The 19906-nt window shown below is 39.0% G+C and overlaps 1 protein-coding gene across 5 annotated transcripts in view; it reads right to left on the bottom strand.

Moving 5' to 3' along the window:
• The window catches only part of slmapa (sarcolemma associated protein a), an 89819-nt gene that overhangs the window by 7325 nt on the left and 62588 nt on the right, over positions 1-19906 (bottom strand). Inside the window, exons 12-25 of one of the 5 annotated variants that reach the window (XM_080890591.1) lie at positions 19733-19882; positions 17988-18053; positions 14765-14824; positions 14550-14621; positions 14200-14280; positions 13738-13797; positions 12847-12972; positions 12540-12614; positions 12345-12445; positions 10498-10702; positions 10286-10403; positions 4187-4358; positions 3171-3305; positions 1332-1419 (exon numbers count right to left, since the gene is read on the bottom strand). In XM_080890591.1, the coding sequence (XP_080746717.1) occupies positions 1336-1419; positions 3171-3305; positions 4187-4358; positions 10286-10403; positions 10498-10702; positions 12345-12445; positions 12540-12614; positions 12847-12972; positions 13738-13797; positions 14200-14280; positions 14550-14621; positions 14765-14824; positions 17988-18053; positions 19733-19882 (1505 nt within the window). In that variant the 3' untranslated portion in view covers positions 1332-1335. The remainder of the gene's footprint in view (positions 1-1331; positions 1420-3170; positions 3306-4186; positions 4359-10285; positions 10404-10497; positions 10703-12344; positions 12446-12539; positions 12615-12846; positions 12973-13737; positions 13798-14199; positions 14281-14549; positions 14622-14764; positions 14825-17987; positions 18054-19732; positions 19883-19906) is intronic. The other 4 variants (XM_080890590.1, XM_080890592.1, XM_080890593.1 and 1 more) reach the window with 4 other exon arrangements.

Genomic DNA, 19906 nt, shown 5'->3' with positions numbered 1-19906 from the left:
GTACCATCATTTATAAAATAAACATGGTGTTCCATTTAATAATGTGTTTACTGAGGTAGATCAAGTGAGCTGAAGGGTGATTTCTTCTAGACACCCGGGCATCCCTTTACAGCCAAAGGAGTCTCCCCCTGCTGGTCATTAGAAAGAGTACAGGTTTATTGCACTTCCATACTGTATTTAAAGACCTGGAAGCTAGGTGCCTCTTTTATGTCAAGTCTACAATAAGAAGCCTTGTCTACCCGTTTTTTTCCCTGCTACGATAGGTCAAACACCGCTGCTGTGAAGAGCATGAAGCATATGTACAAGGCTCCCTTTAAATGGAGGGTCTGTGGGTGGAGGGAGCCCCAAGAGCGTGTTAATGTTAGCTGCAGCAGAACAGAAGCAGAAGTGAGACTGACTGGCAGACGAACAGGCAGACTGACAGCCATGCAGTTAGTGGTTCTCATATCAGAAGACGAGGGACCAGACGCCGTGATGATGATGATGATGATGATGATGGCTAAGATGATCCTTAGTCTTAAATGGAAGTTTAGGAGGTGAAGAGAGCGATCTGGTGATCAGAATTCAGAGTTCAACAGCTGGGTTACCTTTATGTATCATCACCCTGCACCGCAACACATCATCATCCTGAGCTGTTAGCATTCAAATGGTGAAAGATGTAGTTTAGGAATATTTGGATGCTTGCCAGTAATAACCTGCTCCTTACACTTACATTCCCTCCTTATTTAGGTTAATTTGTGACTGAATTTATGACCATTAAAAAAAAAGTGTGGACATATGGGGAAAAAAAGGGAATGCACTTCTGGTAGCTTGTTTGGAAGGAGAGACTGACCTACAAATTTGCCTCATATCAGGTACAGAAAGTGTTCCAACTTTTTGTTTATGAGGGGCTGCCAAACAAAAAACAATTGAATTAAAGTGGGCGGAGCTAAAACAGCAGGATTCACACTTAGGTTCTGCATTAAGGCCCAGTATAAGAAAATCATGAGTCATGCAATGCTTCTCTATTAGACTTAAAGAATTGTAATAATATATTTATGTGTTGGACACGTTTACAGGAGCTTTCACTTTCAACAGCAATGCCTGTAGTTCTTATTTTCAAAAATAATCAGCTCTCACGGCGGAAACCTGTGTTGAGCTCAGAGGGAGATTTCTTTTCAATTTCAGCACGTCAGTTTTCCAGCTGAAACTCATGACCCTGAATTCATCACAGATCAGAACGACCCTTTCGCCTCTGACACCTTCCAGTGATGACAAACAGATAGACGCATCAGAGACAGACAGACAGACAGGACGGCAGAGAGATAGACTGATGTCATGTCGGTGTGTACCTTTCTACCACAACTGGCCGAAACACCAGTAGAGCAGAGCCAGGACAAGGCCCATGAATATGGCTTGGACAGGCTGCAATATGGATGGCTAAAAGGGAGAGGGGTTGGAGGGGGAGAGTGGATAAGAAGAAATCAGCCAGCAAATCAACCAAAACCAACATGGAGGATGGAGCAGCTACAGCGAGGGGGGAGGGAAGAAAGGGAGAGAGGGGGTTTGGGTTTGTATCCAATCAGCCGTTTTCTACAAAGCAGCACCAACATTTCTACACATTCAGCAGCCACATTCACAATCACCACGGAGGAGCAGCCATCCGTCACCAGGCTCTTTTAAAACAGCAACACTTTTCTGCAGCAGGAACAGATCTCCTCCAGCTGCCGTCTGTCAGCTGGTTTCAATCTGATCTTTACAGCACGACGGACACCGGTTCATACAAAGAAGCCTAACAGAAATGCACTGAGTGAAGAGAGGGTAACTCTAGTTTTTTTATAATCAGGTTCTTATTTGCTCCATTGCTATCAGTGCTAATTAATGCAAACAGTGGTTAATGAGATCTGGGAACACAGTGAAATGAGATACAAATACTTTTGTCTAGAAAATCTTTTGTAACCCTGATGGACATTTCCAAAAACACTTTTAGCTCACATCAGTGCCATTCATCTTTCCTTCCAAATAAATCAATCAAATCTGGAGTTTTGTTTTAATCTGCCTAGTTGAATAAAAAATGATTTCTATCTGGAGATATCTCAAATGAAACTTCACTCATCCTGCATTTTAGTCTCCACAAAAGAATTAAACTGGTCTTGGACAAGCCCCCAATTATGTTACAACCCAGTTTATAAGCATCATTAGATCAATAGTTAACCTAATTTAGGATGGCAAGGTCCAGCAAAAAGTAGTGGAAGACCTTCCAAACCAATCGTCACATTCCATTATCCACACTGTATCAGCTACAGACCACTAGCAGTTTAGTCCATGCAACACCCAAAGACGATGCACTGTGAGGATAATGAGAATTGGAGAAGACCATGAAAGAAAAGTGGGACAGGAGAGAATCAGTTCACTTAACATACAGCAATGGTGGATTTATTTATTTATTTTTTTTATAATAGATATCAATTGTAGACTGTATCAAAAAATACATAAAATAAAAAAACAGAAACAATGAGACTTTCTAGTGTGGCCTTCGTGTTCCCAGATCTCAGATATTGCAACATTATTATTACCAAAAAAACTAAAGAGGCAAAATTACAAGGTTGTAATGAAGAGAAATTGGCCTTTAGATATATCGTGTTTTAAGAGCTGAGGGAGGAGGAAAGGAAGAAAAGAAGGGGGGTGGGGGTACAGAGTAGGCTGCTCCGCCTCACTGATTTTCTGATTAATGTTTCCAAGAGTTTTTATCCATCAGCTTATTTATCAGAACAGGATATAAACCAGGAGAGACGGTGAGGTCACATGTCACCTTGGCTAGAGGAGTCAGTTTAAAAAAACAAAACAAAAAAACACAACTGCTTTGAATGTGTTCACAGAGCTGCATGAATTCAGTTAAAAATCACAATTTAAATGTTATTTTGTTACCTCACCAGTTATTATTTGGCATTATGAGCATTTCTACTTTCAACAAAGATGTTATTGGCCATTAGACAACACTAACGCTGTGTGACATTTCTCACAGGTCAGGATAAAAATGCAGCTTCACCTGCATAAAAAGCAACCTTAAAGCAAAAATAAATTATGGTAAAACTTAAAGCTGAGCAAACATAGATTACAAAAAAACAGTCCAAGCACAAGTCTGTGTTTTTTATCATAAAGGAACAAAGAGTGTTGGTGTGGGCACTCACAGAGCTGGACTTGTCCTGCAGCAGCTTGAGGCTGCTCCTGCACTGCTCCAGCTCCTGGTGGATGTTCAGCTTCTCCTGCTCTGTTCTCTCATAACGCTGACGGAGATCAGATAGCTGGGACTGTGTGTCTTCATACTGCAGAGACAGACAGACAGACAGACAGACAGACAGACAGACACACACACACACAGGCCACTGTTATTTCTATGACCACTGTCATTTCTATGTCCATTTGCATAAAGGGTTCACTTCCAGGTAAAGTTAACCTCTTTGGGATATCCCTTTCTCCTTGTGACATCATACAGATCCAAGAATAGAAAAAAAACTGCCAGAAAAGAATAACAGGCCCCTTTAAAACTGATGGAGAATCCACCAAGTGCCACATTTACAAAAGCTCACTAGCTGCTGTTACCAATAACTCAGTCGACAAACACTGGACTTTTTATACAACTATCTGACAAACACTATTGACCTGCTGAGTTATTATCATTTTGCTAATGCATTTTGGTAATGCCGAGATTGATGTTTTTCCTTCATTTTTTACAACTTTCAATTACCCAAAGCAAACATATAATCAATAAATCACCAACTTGTCAATTAATGTCACTTGATGTGCTCCACTGAACAGATACTGACTGCAGCTTGCTTGTGTAGCTGTTTGTCTATCTTAAAGTTCTTTTTAGCTGAAACCTTTTTGGGGGGTTTAAATAAAAGAGCTCAAAAATTCATTCAGGCTGCTGCTTGTATGCATTTCCCCCACTGTGGAGATTTTGGTACATTTTATTTTATTTCTCTGAGAACCCCAGTGTGGTTTCCTCTCTTTATTCACATCTGCCTTAGGCATCTGCTCAACCACCTTCACTCATGCTGACTTAAGTCTCTCTGGATTTATCAAAAGACTCATTGATCCATTTCCAACTTTTATTTTTCATCTCTTCCATTTGTTCTGTTGTTTCTCACCTGGCGTTTTCTGTGTTTTATTTTTATTTTTCTTAAATCCCATTCTGTGTGCGTACCTCTTTCTGCAGTGTGTGTGTGTGGGCCTGGGCCTGGTCCAGCTGGCTCTTTAGCCTGCTCGCGTCCTGCAGGTGCTGATTCTCCAGAGAACCCAGTTTGTCCTGCAAAACCTCCTCCCTCTTCTCCAGAGACTCCAGACTGCTGCTGAGGACCAGACTCTTCTCCCTGGTGCTGCAAACACACCAAATCACACCTCGACTCAGTAATCACTCCACTACGTTTCTCAACAATGTTAGAAACTCTCGAAGGATTTGCGATGCTGTGACCTTATTGAAGACTTATGAGACTCATTTCAGGCTCGGTTTTTTTTTTTTTACTGTACTCTGGAGTCATTTATACTTGCCTTGGCGCAGGCCCTCAATTTATCTGGTCTGAAACAAGCTGTTTTAGCTTCTCTCTATTTAGACCAGCTTTTTTCCCCCCATAATTATGGAACGCCAGGACTGCCATAATGAATTAATTAAATACACCATTAAATAATTAATTAAATGTGGCAATAATTAATTAAAATTGGAATTAATTAATTAAATAAATAGTTATGACACATGTAATTAATTATTTATGTATTTCACATTTTAATTAATTATTGACACATTTAATTAATTAATTATTGACACATTTAATTAATTAATTATTGACACATTTAATTAATTATTTATGTATTTCACATTTTAATTAATTATTGACACATTTCATTAATTATTGACACATTTAATTAATTATTTAATGATATATTTATTTATTTCATTTTGGCAGTCCTGACGCCTGGCTCTCATCATGAAATAATTTTATCTGTCAGCCTCACCCATCAAACTCAGGGGGCGGGGTTAACGCTGATCGAGTCAAAACCATTGCTTTGGCCTGGTGGCCATTGTTTCTAGCACACAACAACCGGCATGTGGAAGCTAACAGAACTGAGCTTTGAAAAACCCTGTTTGTGTGTTACCAAATACCGTTTTAATATTTTTTTAGCCGAGAATGTAGTGGTTTAATCTTCATGTGTCTGGTCGGTTTGTCAAGATACAGCCTCTTTGCAAAAGTGTTTCGATGATTTCGGAGATGTCTGCCCAGTCTCACGGCAAAGCGTGGGATAGACCCGCTCGCCTCGCAAGCAATCCCACCGACAAAGCGCAGGCCCCGGTACACAGCTGTAGTAACCCCCGCTGACTTCTTTTACTGAGGTTATATTTATCGATGTTTTATTTCCTGATGTTCTTATGTGTCCTACGTGTTTCAGTCGCCAATTCTGAATTATAACATTAAAAACATGTTTAAGGAGGAGAGAGAGCAAATAAATCTGTTTAACATCTGATCTTTGGGTTTTTGTTCAGTAATCAGCGTGACCTGTGTATAAACACATAAAAGAGATAACGTTGGTGTTTCCGTCATGTAGTAACTGCTGGCTTTAACTGTACAAAGGTTGTTCGACACTATGAAACACATACAGACTTCATGATGTTCGGCTAATATTTTTATTGTGAATATTAATCATGCTGACCTCGCTCTGTACACCACGCAGCGAGGTCAGCACATCCACGATATCCTCAGCTCCATGAGTTAACACAAAGTTTCCCAGCTGACTATCTAACTGCCAACTATTCCAGAGACGTGAAAATATACAGCATAAAGAAAAGTGTAAGAGACTCAGCAGCAGATTAGAATAACAGTTATACATTTAATAAATCACCAAATGAATCCAAGAAACGAGCAAACCTGTTCCGACAATTTGAATTTGTATTCCCTCAGCTGCAGACTCGCTGCTGTTTAAATGTTTGAAAAGGAAGATTAGATATAAAAAACGTCAAACATAGACTCAGTCTGCCTTCACATTTGATATGAGGCCAGCACGTATAGTGGCCTCAGCAGGCTATTACTGAAATACACGTGCTATATCATAAACTATGATATAAACAGGGAGGTCCTATTAACATGTTTAGTTTTAAAGGACACCTTCCTGCCTTTAGTCTCATTCATGAGCAGTATTAGTTTTCTTCTAACATCCAGAAGTCTGCACAATGTGTTTCATAGTTTGTAACAAGCCTTTGACAGGTAAACATAACATGACCGAAAAAGCAAAAAAAAAGAAAAAAAAAGAGAGAGAGTGTTGACATAAGAAGAGAAAATGCTCTCAATTATGGAGACAGACAAATGGTTCATTTATGTTTGATGTGTGTTTATTCCTCCCTAAATATCGTCGGTGAAGTTCGCCATGCATGTCAGATTTTCCTGCGCATTTTTATACCTCTGCCAACAGAGAAAAAAAAATCACATTCTAACAGACAGCTGGTGCTTAGAATACAGTTGAATAACTATTAAAAAACAGATGATATTTAGATGATAGTTCAGTCTAACACATGTGCCAGTGAACCATTAAACGTCTGTGAAACTATGCAGTTATGAAACGTAACTTTAACCTCAGCCAAACCGATTTGCTCAGTTGTAAATAAAACAGCGAAGTAAACGTGACCCGACAGACAGAACCTGAGTGAATGAAGTCCAGCGTTTAACCACTGAGAGCTAAAACTCAGCTGAGGTTTGAAAGCTGTGTGCCGGTGATTGGACATCAGCCGCTGATAAAGCTGTTCGCCTATAAAGTGCTCTGTAAGGAAACGAGCTCCAGCAGCTCTGCGCTCGGGGAAAACACTATATTTACTTATCTTGTGCAGAAAAATGCGCTGACATTGCGTTATATCGAGCACCGGCTGCCCAGTTAAACTGTGACTATCACCAGGTAACTAGGCGTGTTTCTTGAATTAGCAGCAGGTGTTAAACAGCTGACAGATGAGGAGGAGGATGCATGCAGGTAAACTGAGGGTCTGTTGAGCTGATCGCTGGTTTCGTGAGAAAAATGTCAGCTCGTTCTTTATGTTACAGAAGCACAGAGACACAAGACCAGGCGGAAAGAGACGATCGTTCGGTGAAAATGAGAATCTGCGAATGCAACATGTGGAACACGGAGAGTGGAATATGTAAACAAACCGGTTAACGTAACCCCCTCGGTGCACTCTGCATGCTAACTGTTAGCAGAGCTAGTGAAATCTCTGAAAACATCTGAGCACTTTTGCAAACATGTTCTATGTTGACAACCTGACCAGACATATGTCGCGACATTCGCGGCTAAAACACTGTTAAAAGTGTAGCTGGTGACAGAAAAACGGGGTATTTTAAAACTACACCACCACCATTGCTGCTTGTGATTTGATCTGCATTCTGGGATAACTGGCTGCCCCAAGTCTACACAAGCAATCGATTTTCTAGGATCGACCTGTTTTGACTTACTTTGCACGGCAACCAATCAAATGTTAGAGAAGCTGCATGGGCAGCGTTAACCCCGCCCCCTGAGTTTGATGGGTGAGGCTGACAGATAAAATTATTTCATGACGAGAGCCAGGCGTCAGGACTGCCAAAATGAAATAAATAAATATATCATTAAATAATTAATTAAATGTGTCAATAATTAATGAAATGTGTCAATAATTAATTAAAATGTGAAATACATAAATAATTAATTAAATGTGTCAATAATTAATTAATTACATGTGTCATAACTATTTATTTAATTAATTAATTCCAATTTTAATTAATTATTGCCACATTTAATTAATTATTTAATGGTGTATTTAATTAATTCATTATGGCAGTCCTGGCGTTCCATACATAATTGGCTGTGTCTTATAGACAAATGATTTAAACACCCTTTGCGGGGCTTCTGTGGTCACAATTAAAGCTGTGATTTTATTAGTATCATGTAGATCCAATGGTAGTAAAAAAGTGCACCTCTGTAGGAATACTGAGAGAGATTACTTTGTACTCTGTCCAGACGCCATTATAAAACAAAAAATATATAAATCATTGTGTGTAACTGGGATACCTTACACATGATGTACAACATTTTTAAAAATAATTTTAGCAAAAAAAGGCACAAACATTGCATTTCCCTTTTTTATTATGAAGAGTGAGACTTAATGTTAACAAATAGTCGTGTCTTCTCAATAGTCATGTGTTCACCATCACTGCTGGTAAACAGATGAGTGCCTGGTTCATACAAATGACCAAACTGTATGCTTTCTCTGTGTCTGGCTTCCTGTCCTGCTTATCTGCACTATGCAGCTTGGTGCACCATCCATCAAAAATAGACTAGGGGTATGTTTTTGGCCAAGTCCTCAGTGTGTCTCGGCACTGACTGACCTCATCCATCTTACAAATGCATTATGATATGGAAAATTATGTGCTGACGGGAATTCTTTTATTGACAGCGAAGATTTTGATCTGATAGAACATTTTACTGGAATTTATACTGGTAAATTCCTTTTGACGTAGCTCTCCAATATAATTTTCTGCTTATAGAGCTACATGCAACATAAACTGGAACATGGAGTTTATACATGTGTTTATAGTTTTGAAAACCTTCTGTCCAACATGTGGATCAAATCCTTCGACTGGTACTGTAAACAGTGATTTCTGTATTTAGCTTGTTTATGTAAATGCTGCAACAAAATGTCACAACATTAAAAAACACTCTGACTTGTTTCCCTAAATGTCATCAGAAAGAGTTCAAATGCAGAAATTGATCCACAAACAGCAAAATCAAACTTTGGAAATGCTGACAACTCTCATTAGTGAGATCTCTTTAAAGTGGTTTTCAGTCTTCTCCTGGGATTTGATAACTTTAAAACACAGGAGAAAAAAAATGCTTGATTACTTCTGAGTGCAACTGTAGTTAAAATATATGTCGAGCTTGCAATTACAAACATAACTACACTAGACCTTAATAAAAAAGTAAGCCAACAAAGTAGTCCCAAATACTGCAGTTCCTCTAACAGCCACTTGAGGCTGGTTCCAAAAGGGATTTCCAACTTTAGAGCAGAAATAAACCTGTTTACAGGCTGGTACAAAACATGGTTCTGACTCTACAGGTCATTTATCTTCCATAACAACTAAATAAATCTAAATAAATTCCTTTTTAAACTTTAAAGTTACAGTGTGTAAGATTTCAAAGCTAGTTGTCCATAGATTTCAGTCAGTTCAAATTGTTTGCTTACTCCTCCCAAATCAACCGGATCATTCCTGCTGAGGTGGCTGTTGTAGGAATAATGTGATTCATTCAGTCAAAAGATCAAAAAACATTTATATTAGATTAGCCCATAATGGATGTTTACTGTTTGTTTACAAGAAAACGTTTTTTGTACATTCGACCTGAACTTTTTTGAATAATATCAACAACAGTAATAAACCAGGAAATACAAAACAGATGGGTGTGTAACTATCTTGCAGTATCCTATTTTTTTATCCTTTGAATTACCTCAAAAGCTCTGACCACCTTTCATCTGTAGTGAGTGTACTCAGACAGCAAAGTGACTCCGAACTGGATCCAGCTTGGAGGTTTTTGCTATCTGGGTAGGCTGTCAGTTCACTGTTTACCTCAGCTGTCAATATGCCGGATAAGAATCGTCCATGTCCAAAGTGCATTCATCTCTTTGTAGAAAGTCAAAAGATGTGTACAGTTTATTGTAAACTAGTAAAAAAAAAAAATTGTAGCTGAAGCGCAGATAAAATCCTGCTGAGGACGTGGTTGTGGTGAGAACATGCAGCAGTGTTTTCTCTCAGTGGAGAACAAATCTGGCAGATAGTCTCAGTGAGCTGTCAGTCAGCTGTCATCTCCTCGTCTTTCTCTGCCTGAATCAGCTGGACACCATGTTTCCTTCTGTCAGTCTCACCCTCAGCCTGCCCTTTAATGCTGAATCCAAACTCTGAACCTGATCTGTCGACTTGGCACTGCTCCCGAGAGCCGTCCTGGGCCAGAATTCATCAACTCGATCACGCCTGTCAAAAGACTTTAACGTCCACCTAACAAAGTTTGATATGTTCCAGGTTTCGAGACTCTCAGCTTGAGATCCAGTTAAGAGAATATAAGTTTCAAAGTGGTGTTTATTTAGTAACGCTATATTCAAAATGGTTTATAGCTGTGTGGATCTTTTTTTGACAAATAATTAAATGTGATCTTGTATAATTCTGACAGCACTGCAGTATAGTAAAATAAATAAAATAAAATAAAACAGTGGATTCAGATAAAAAAATTTAAAGCAATGTGTGTGTACCTGCTCAGCTCAGCCTCCAGGCGGTGCAGTTTTTCTGTGAGTGTTTTCCTCTCAGCTCTCAGGCCATCACAGTCCTGCTGCAAACACGTACACCGCTGGTGCAATGCAGTGCACTCCACTGTGGCAGCGAGACAGAGGATGCACAGTTATGATTAGTAGTGATTCAAAGACATGAACAGACAGCCTCAGACAAACATGCAGGCAGTGCTCACCCTGCAGCTCGCTGGCAGCAGTCTGCTGCTGTTCCTGCTGCGTGAAGGCCTCCTGCAGCCGGGCGATCTCCTCCTCGTATTTGGCGGCTGTGTTCCTCCAGTGCTCTAGCTCGGAGCGCACACTGACCAGGTCTGCCTGCAGGACAGTGATCTCACGCTCCCGCTCCGCCGTGGCCGCCTCCATAGCGTGTCGCAGGACAAGAATCTGAGAGCAAAAACACAATCGGTGGTTCGGTCACTTTCTCATGAGACTACAATTTGGTGCAAACTGACAAACAGGGAGGCTTTTTGCATAACGAAGAATGAGTGACAGAGACTCCAGGGTTCCTGACTCATTTAAACAAACAAACAAATCCTTATAATGTTTTTTATAAACTTAGAAAGGACTATGAGCGAACAATGTCACATTGTTTACTATTTGTCATTTTTAAAACAAGAATGTCTAGTTACAATTTCATTTTTATTAGTTTCAATGTTTGTTATTATTACAATGATTTCAAAAGAAAATATTTTTAAAAATATTTCCTCAGGCAAGATGTAAGATGTAGGGGTGCAACGATACTTGTATCGATATTGAACAATACAAATTTTTTATTTCTTTTATCAACTTTTCTTCTGACGATGCTGTCTGTGTTGAGCGCTCAGTGGATCTGCGTTCGACTACTCTGCCTAGGCTGCACTGTCGAGCGCAGATCCACTGAGCGCAGCACAAGCTAGCAAGACAAAAATTAAGCTCGTTGCAACATGGCAAATTGAACCTCCCCCACCCTCATTCAGATTTGGCGTTTGGAACTATTTTGGTCTTCATGTGAAGTATGACCCTGATGGTAAGCGAGTCATGGACAAAAGTAAAACAGTATGTTGGATGTGCCACGCAATGCTCAATTACATTGGTGGGAACTAGTGCGTTAGCGCAGTTAGCTTGTTAACGTGTTGACGCCGTCCAGCCCCACGCACGGGGCGATCTGCGGTAACTTGTTAACGGAGATTTGCTGCGTTATGGCGTTAATGTCATTTTAACGAGATTAACACTGACAGCACTAGTGGGAACACAACGAATATGACTGCACATTTACACCGACATCATCCTAGTGCAAATTGGAAGCAGACAAAAACAACAAGCACGCATGCTACAAACTTTACCCGAGTCATTTAGACAGCCGTTAGCACCTTATGGGGACCTGATATGTTTAATATGCTGCTGAGAATATACCCCGGAAGAAGAGTATAGTATAGCTTTTATTTTGGAAAGAGCCATTTCTCTGTAATAAACTCTCTTTTCCAAAGATGAGTGATTCCTCAATCAGATAGATTTTTTTTTAATTATTTTGTTGTTTCAGCATTAAATTTAAAAACTGTACTTTTGAGTTAAAATATATATTTATAATTTCAATAAATGACAAATTAAAAAAAAAATTGTATCGGAGTGTGACACCAAAGTATTGAACTGAACAGTGAATTTTGTGTATCGTTGCACCCCTAGTAAGATGCACTAAAACCTCCTGAGGACTTGTGTGTTAAAAAAATGTAACCAGACTGAGTAAACCCAAAGACATTCCCTGAATATTTTTAATTGCACACAATGTTGTTTCAGTTTGTTGTCTTATTTCAGTTAATTAAAATTTTCCCTTTTATTAGTTTTAGTTCAGTTTTTTTAGTTAGGTTTTTTTAAGCTGTTATTAGCAATTTCAACTTTTAAAGGGTTATTAATGACCCACTCAAACCCTGGAGTCCATGAAGAGTCTGACATGTTACACATTAGCCAAGAGAGGTTTCAAGACAGAATGGAAGAGAAGTAAGGAAGAGTTATGATGAAGAACTGGAAGCAACAGTAGGTGAAGAGGTACCTCCTCCTGGGCAGAGTAAAGCTCCTCTCTGGTGCTACAGATGGTGCTCTCCCTCTGCTCCCTCAGTGCCTCCATGTCAGCCTGAAGCTTCCCAAGCTGAGCTAAAAACACACAAGCACATAGGAAGTGAGATGTGGCAGCTAAATACTTATTGATACAAATCTATAGTACATATTTTTCTCTGTATTCACTCACTCTGCAAGAACTGGATCTGTTTGGTCGACTCCTCAGTCAGCTGAGAGTTACTCCTCCTCTCCTCCTCCAACAGAGCTGCACACCAAGAGTCACACAGTCATTATGTTTATACCACTGTTCTTTTATATTTTCATGCAACGTATAATTGAAGCGATGCAGGGCAAGAACTGTAATCTCACAAACTCAACAATACTGTAGTAAAAATGTATGAGGTAAACTTTAATTCAAACAAAGTTTGCGAGCTATTAATTATAATTAAAATTCTAATTATAAAATATAATCCACAGCATTGTGAGAACACTGTTACCTTGTAGCTCTAGACATTTCTGCTTGCCGGTGTTGGCTAATTCTTGGGCCTCCAGAAGCTCTCTGTGGAGATGGTGGATGACCTGCTCCGTGTCTCCAGGCTCTAGACCGGCCCGATGTAGCTCATCTAACCACAGACACATACAAAATGTTAAGTACATTATTTATTATTATTATTATTATTATTCAATGACAAAGTCAGGGTCTACAAATTATCTGTATTTTTATTCAAAAAACAGGAACTTTCCAGACTTAACTTCTTCACTGTTCAATAAATACATATATGAATAAATGACTGAGCACACGGTGGCAGTGTGGATATCAACTTACTGAACATAACTGACTGGACTATTTTATTCAGTCAGTCAGGAGTGTAGTGGGTGGGGGCGGTGGGGGGTGTCCAGCTGACTAGATAGTAGCTAGTAGATATTTTATTGAAAAGACGGATGAAGTTGCTATGACGTCCTGGTTCAGTTATTCAGATTTACATGTGTATATTAGACATAAGTAAATGCAATCCCAGCTTTAAAAAATGCGCTTATTTAAAATATCGCCTGAGACCACAAACTGCAGGAAATAGTTTACTGAGGTCACAGGTCATGGCAATGAGGCCTTTTTCCCCCACTCATATTTAATACACCTAGACTTCTTATTGCACCCAAAGGCACCCCCTGCTGGCCATTAGCAGGGGTGAGAGTTTAAGGCACTTCAGGCTTCGCTTCATCCGCCTTTTATACAGTCTGTAGACACAAACTCTAAAATGGAAAAAACACCAGGCCCTTCAGGGACCAGCACAGCTGAACATCTTCCTAATGGTCAGTTAAATACAATAATCAAACTGGGCGGCCCGGTGTTTTGGGGTTTATGATCACAGGTGCACGGCCACAGTTACCTTTGAGCAGAGCTACTCTGTTCTGGGGTTCATTCAGCTCTTGGTCGTTCATGTTTCCATCTGAAACACACAAAAACGCGTAAAACTCCTGTGGCTGCTTTAGGATCTATACTCCAGCAGTTTCAAGGCGAATCAGATACTGACATAATAAACTGCTAGAGAGAACAAGCGATTTTAAAAGATACATAACACAAATCTCTTTCAGGCAACTCATTTATGACCCTCAGGAAAAAATCTAAACATTCTCAGTAATTTGTAAAGCTACTCTATGATTAATTAAAGATTGAAGAGCAGACAGTGTGAGACAGAACAGCTAAACTTTAAACAGATGTCAACGCTATTCGAAATTAGGTGGAAAAGAAAAACCTTTCCAGTAAAACTGAGAAAACACAAGACAAATTTTGGAATTGCCAAAATTAGACTTAAACCGATGAGCAAGAATGTATGGGTGTTTTCACTGACCTGACGTGTCGTCACTGCTGCGGTCTTTGCTGGGACTCAGAGTGTCGGACATGTCTGACTCTTTGGCATCCATCTGATTCCCTGTGGACGTACACACGAAAACAAACATGCACATCAGCCAGGACTAACTAAAAAACTACAGTGTAATCACTTGACAGTCAACATTTACTCGTGCCATCAAATTCAAAACCAATAAATTACTTTAATCAGCTGGAACACATGCACAGTGTTCAGGTAGATTTATACTTCTACTTAAATCAAATGTAATTTTGGGATCATTAAAACTGAACATTTAAAAAAAATAAAACAATATCATAAAACCTAATTTCTAACTCTGGTGTGTTCTCTACCTTTGAGTCGATCAGGGCTGGTCAGGATGTCATCTCCCGCCGTCTGGTTGTTCTGTAAGTGGGCGTCCATCACTTCAACAGAAACATCAGGGTGAAAATTTCAGTTCAGGTTTTAAAAAACAGCAATCCATTTAGCTTGCTTTTGTTCATGGATGAATCTATATCAGGACTCAAAAAACAAAAGAAATCCAAAAGAAACTGAGTTATTAACTTACCATCAAAGTTGGCCAGTTTGTGGAGTGAATCACTGACGGTCTTCTTTAGCTCTATGACAGCTGCAGAGAGAAAAAAAAACAGAAAACCAGAAGGAATCAGTTTAAAAAAGTCAGAAAATAAAATCTGACTGCCACCATTATCAGCTGGATTAGCAGTTGGTTAGTATACAAATTCAGAAAAAGTAATGTTTTATTTCAAACTTCTCAAACTGAACAGCTGAATCAGAGATGAATCATTTTAACACAATTATCAGAGACAGGAAAAAACGTGTAAAACACTGAACCAGCTGACAGCTTGAAGTAATTAATCACTACTGCAGTGACATCTCACTTATGTATCCTTACATTCAGTATGATAAATCCAATGACATTTTTGTACAGCAAAAACTAACTGAATTCAAATGTGGAAATAAAGTTAATAAAAAATAAATACTTAATGCAATCGAGACCCTTGAAAAAGCCAAACTACGCTTACCAGCTGTTATTAGCTGTTCACACAATAAATGTGAAATTAAACTACAAAATTAACACAGCTCACTTCAATCAATTCCAAATGACCTTAAAACTAAAGCTTCATCTAAAGCAGTGGTTCTTAACCTTGTTGGCGGTACCGAACCCCACCAGTTTCATATGCGCATTCACTGAACCCCTCTTTAGTGAAAAATAAAATATGATTTTTTTCAAATTCAAGACATAGATATGTTTTTTATTGGTGCACAAAATGAGCGGTGCATGTCACGGTGGAGGCTCTGCCGAACCCCTGAGACCGACTCACCGAACCCCTAGGGTTCGATCGAACCCAGGTTAAGAACCACTGATCTAAAGTCCTAATCTCCATCTGTGCATTATAAACCACACCAGAATGTGGCTGACAGCTGACAGTAAATGTAATCAACCGACAAGGTACAGCAGCAATAAAAATTCCACAGTGGATGATGTTTCCTCAAATGTTTTCACACACTTGCTACTCAATCTGTTTCTGGTATGAGTGAAGACATGGTCAATGTGTAAAAAGGTAAAATTTCCAAAGTTATGTGAATTGAAGAAACTAGAAGAGAAGGAAGACGAGGGGGAAAAAAAATAAAAGGGAGCAAAAAAAAATCTGTTTCACGTTAGTGAAAAGTCATAAAAGCAGCATGCAGGAAAAAACACTGCTCCAGGAGAAGAAGAATAAAAGATGCCATAAGGAAATCAAAGCAAACAATATATATGTGTGGGCTTTTTTTAAAAAAAGAGGAAGAAAGAGTTCAATATGCAGGAACATTTGGTCAGTGAAACATCACCAGGCTCCAAATGTAATCTAATTATTCTCACAGAACCATGAAAAATAAAACTGAAATTAAGGCTTAGGTGGGTCCTGGTTCCTCATGATGAACCTCTAGTTTCACAATTTTTCAGCTAAAGCCTGCTCAAATGATCTGACAAATGGTATTAACACTTTAACTTAATCTTCCCAATAACACATATTTGCTCTCTTCATTCACAACAGTCAAAAACAACAGCTGTGCTGTGATTTTAGGAATAATCACAAAGAGAGCTCATTCATGTCTGTACCAGCTGCAGTGAGGTAAATTTCATGTGCTGCTGCTGACAGAAAAACAAGATGTCGCTCTTGCAGAGTAGTATAGACTGTTTTTTTTTTCATCAGAAAAAAACCATCCATCTTCTTCTTTATCCGGGGCCGGGTCGTGGGGGCAGTAGCCTAAGCAGAGAAGCCCAGACTTCCCTCTCCCCAGCCACCTCCTCTAGCCTATCCGGGGGAACACCAAGGCGTTCCCAGGCCAGCCGAGAGATATAATCTCTCCAGCGTGTCCTGGGTCTGCCCCGGGGCCTCCTCCCAGTGGGACATGCCCGGAACACCTCACCCAGAAGGTATTCTTGTTAGATGCCCGAACCACCTCAGCTGGCTCCTTTCAATGTGGAGGAGCAGCGGCTCTACTCTGAGCCCCTCCCGGATGGCTGAACTTCTCACCCTATCTCTAAGGGAGAGACCAGCCACCCTTCGGAGGAAGCTCATTTCCGCCGCTTGTATCCGCGATCTCGTTCTTTCGGTCACTACCCACAGCTCGTGGCCATAGGTGAGGATAGGGACGTAGATCGACCAGTAAATTGAGAGCTTCGCTTTTACACTCTCTTCACCACGATGGACCGGTGCAGCGTCCGCATCACTGTGGCCGCAGTGAAAAGAAGGTAGAATATTCCCTCCAAACAAAACGTATAAATTCTAAACACGCAAATCAGTCTGTGCATAATCACATTGCTCCGCCAATAAAAAAAAGTCATCTGCATGAATATATCGCCTATCATCGGTTATTGGACTGGAAAAATTTTACATATCGCCCAACCTTATCTACAACTTTTCTTTAAGAGATCATCCTTTGGTGTGGCAAGGATAATAGAAAATTGTGCTAGAAATCGATGTTGTTTTGTTTCTTGTGTTGTTTTAAAATCATACTTTATTTTTATTCTTTACTTTGTACTACATGATATTTTGCAGTGAACAAACTAAAAGACCCACAGCAGCAAAGAACATTTGATTGAAACCATGAAAACACAAACATAGCCATTAAACAATTATATCTGCATAAAATAGTTTGGCTGCTTAAGGTTTAAATACTACACTTAATACTACTCAACCTTAAAAAGTTTATGCTGCTTAGCCCATCTTTATGAAAAGAACACTTGCAGTTTTCTCAGAATACTCTTTACCAGCCTGTTTCACACAAAATAAAACTGCTCTGAAGAAACATCCAATTAAAGAAAAACAATCTTCATCCAAAAGATTTAATCACAGTTCACTAGTTAAGTAAAGAAGAATGAGCAAGAACAGAAACAACTTTAAACCAGGAAAATCCAAGGATGTGATGATGTGTTAAGGCATGTGAAGAATGAGTAAGAAAAATGTAGATTTCATTACATCACATCTCGAAATTTAGAATTTTTAAAATCATTACAAAGTGGGATATTATGGTATTATTGGAATTTAGTGGAAGAAATTTTTAGTTATTAAATGTTAGTGTCCAGATCTTATAATTCTGAGGAAAACAAAATAAAAATTGCCTAAGTATAACTTAAATGTTGTGCTTTTCATTTTATGACTTAAGCGCTCTGACAGTTTCATTTGGCTTCTCCTGGCATTGTTTGGCCTCCGTGGGAAGAAAGTAAAGGAAATAATGAGGAAAAAGTGTTTCGGTGTACAGCAGAAATGGATGCTTGTACTCACGCGGACAGTCAATTAATTGTTGGTTTCTAGTCGAGTCTCCTCCGCTGTTGTTAACATGACAGTTGTCTGATAGAAACACAGAGAACTGACATTACTATTAAGACTATCAGAGCAGAGCCCGGTATTTCTTTTCGATTTTATTGATTCTGCTTATCAATGCCAGGGTAAATTGAACCATGGATTTAACGCAGATCGATACAATTTTTTTGAATTTCTGGATTTTGATTTTTTTTTTTTAAATTTGTCCTGATTCTAAACTGGTTTTATTGCAATATTATATTGAACTGCAAGACAAGTGGGTTTACTGCATCCTACGTGCTTGTGCCCGTGTAGCCAATATAAGCACACTGAAGAGCAGACCATAAAACTTAATGTTCTGGATTAGATAAGCAGAATCACAAAACATTGTCCTTAAGGATCGACAAATCTGGAACAGGATCCAGTGGAGAATTGGCTCTCCAGACCCAACCCGGTTTTAGACCAGACAGGTAGAACCAAAGACAGAAATCATGACGGACAAACAGGTAGAAGCAGGTAGAATGCATGAAAGAACGATTTACAGAGAACTATGAGGACAGATAGATGCACAATAAAAGGATGGAGCTGAAATTAAAGCCAAAATTGGTCTCTTCAGACAGAAAGTTATAACACAAAGGTTCTGGACAGATACCACATCAGACAAGATGTGGACAAGCAAACAGCAGACAGGAAACAAAGCCTCCCAGCAAGTTTTCATTTCAACATCACGCACAAGAAATAACGAGTTAACCAGCCTAACAGTTTTCACAAGTCCGCTCGAACTTTGAAGAAATAATAATAATGATAATAATAATTCCACCTCATTTTTGCATCTAAGTAGAGACTTTACCAAAACAAAGTGAAATCAAAAAGATGATACAGTTTAACTCCCAAAATTCTAACAAATCACAAAAACTGAATTCAAGGCTCGGATCAAACAAGTTATCATTTAAATGTGCAAAATATGAGGCTCATTTTAAGTAAAGTATCACCGTCTGAAATAGGTTATTTCAAGAAAACTGGAGGATAGTCATGCGTAATATGATGTGGCAGAAATGTTTAACTGGCTGTTGTTTAAAAAAAACAAAAAAAAAAAACTTGGATAGTGTCTGTGATCTTAACCCACTTCATTAAAAAAAGAAACGGAAAGGGGAAAAAATCCAACACATTTTGGACCACTGTGGGCACCAATTTAGGAGATATTGTGTCATTACACAGTATGCAAACCCATGAACAGAAAAAGCATTGATCGACTGGCCCAGAAGGCAGTGTTCAGTTGAATCCTGAATCCTGCCAGAGGACAGAAACCAAACCAAGCACATGATCTCCTGGTTGGAGTAATTAGAGATGGCAGATTTGAACGGGATTAAGGTCACTCTGCACTCATAAATTACTAGGTAAAACTAGTTCCTCACTAAGAGGGTTTAAAGGAGTGATTAAAAAAATAAAATGCATTTTTAAATTAGAAAGTGTTTGTCTGTATCCTAAAATAAAGATCAATGTTAAAAAAAATAAATGAATAAATAAAAAAATAAAAAAAATAAAAAAAATAAAAACCTGGGGAACCCCCCCCCAAATAATATCAAGAGCAAATTATTCCCTAAATGCTTTTCTAATTATTTGTATTACAATAGCATTTTGTTTTGTTAATTCTGTGAAGGAAAACCTTTTTAAAAAACAAGCCTCGATATAAATTAAATAGTTTATTATTATGATAATTAAACTACCATCAGCATCTTCATCTTCCCCAACTGCACCATCATCGGTGTCTGTATCCTCCTCATCATCGTCTTCCTCCTGGCTCTCGCGTATCTGCTGTGTGGAATCTCTGTCCTCGACAAGCTCCTCTACTGGTCCGTGGGGGACAGTGACGACATCTGTCATGTGACCAGATCAGATAT

This window comes from Rhamphochromis sp. 'chilingali', assembly GCF_963969265.1.
Source record: "Rhamphochromis sp. 'chilingali' genome assembly, chromosome: 9".
Classification (NCBI taxonomy): domain Eukaryota; kingdom Metazoa; phylum Chordata; class Actinopteri; order Cichliformes; family Cichlidae; genus Rhamphochromis; species Rhamphochromis sp. 'chilingali'.
The sequence above is the reverse complement of the archived record's forward strand: the minus strand, read 5'-3'. Positions and strand labels throughout refer to the sequence as shown.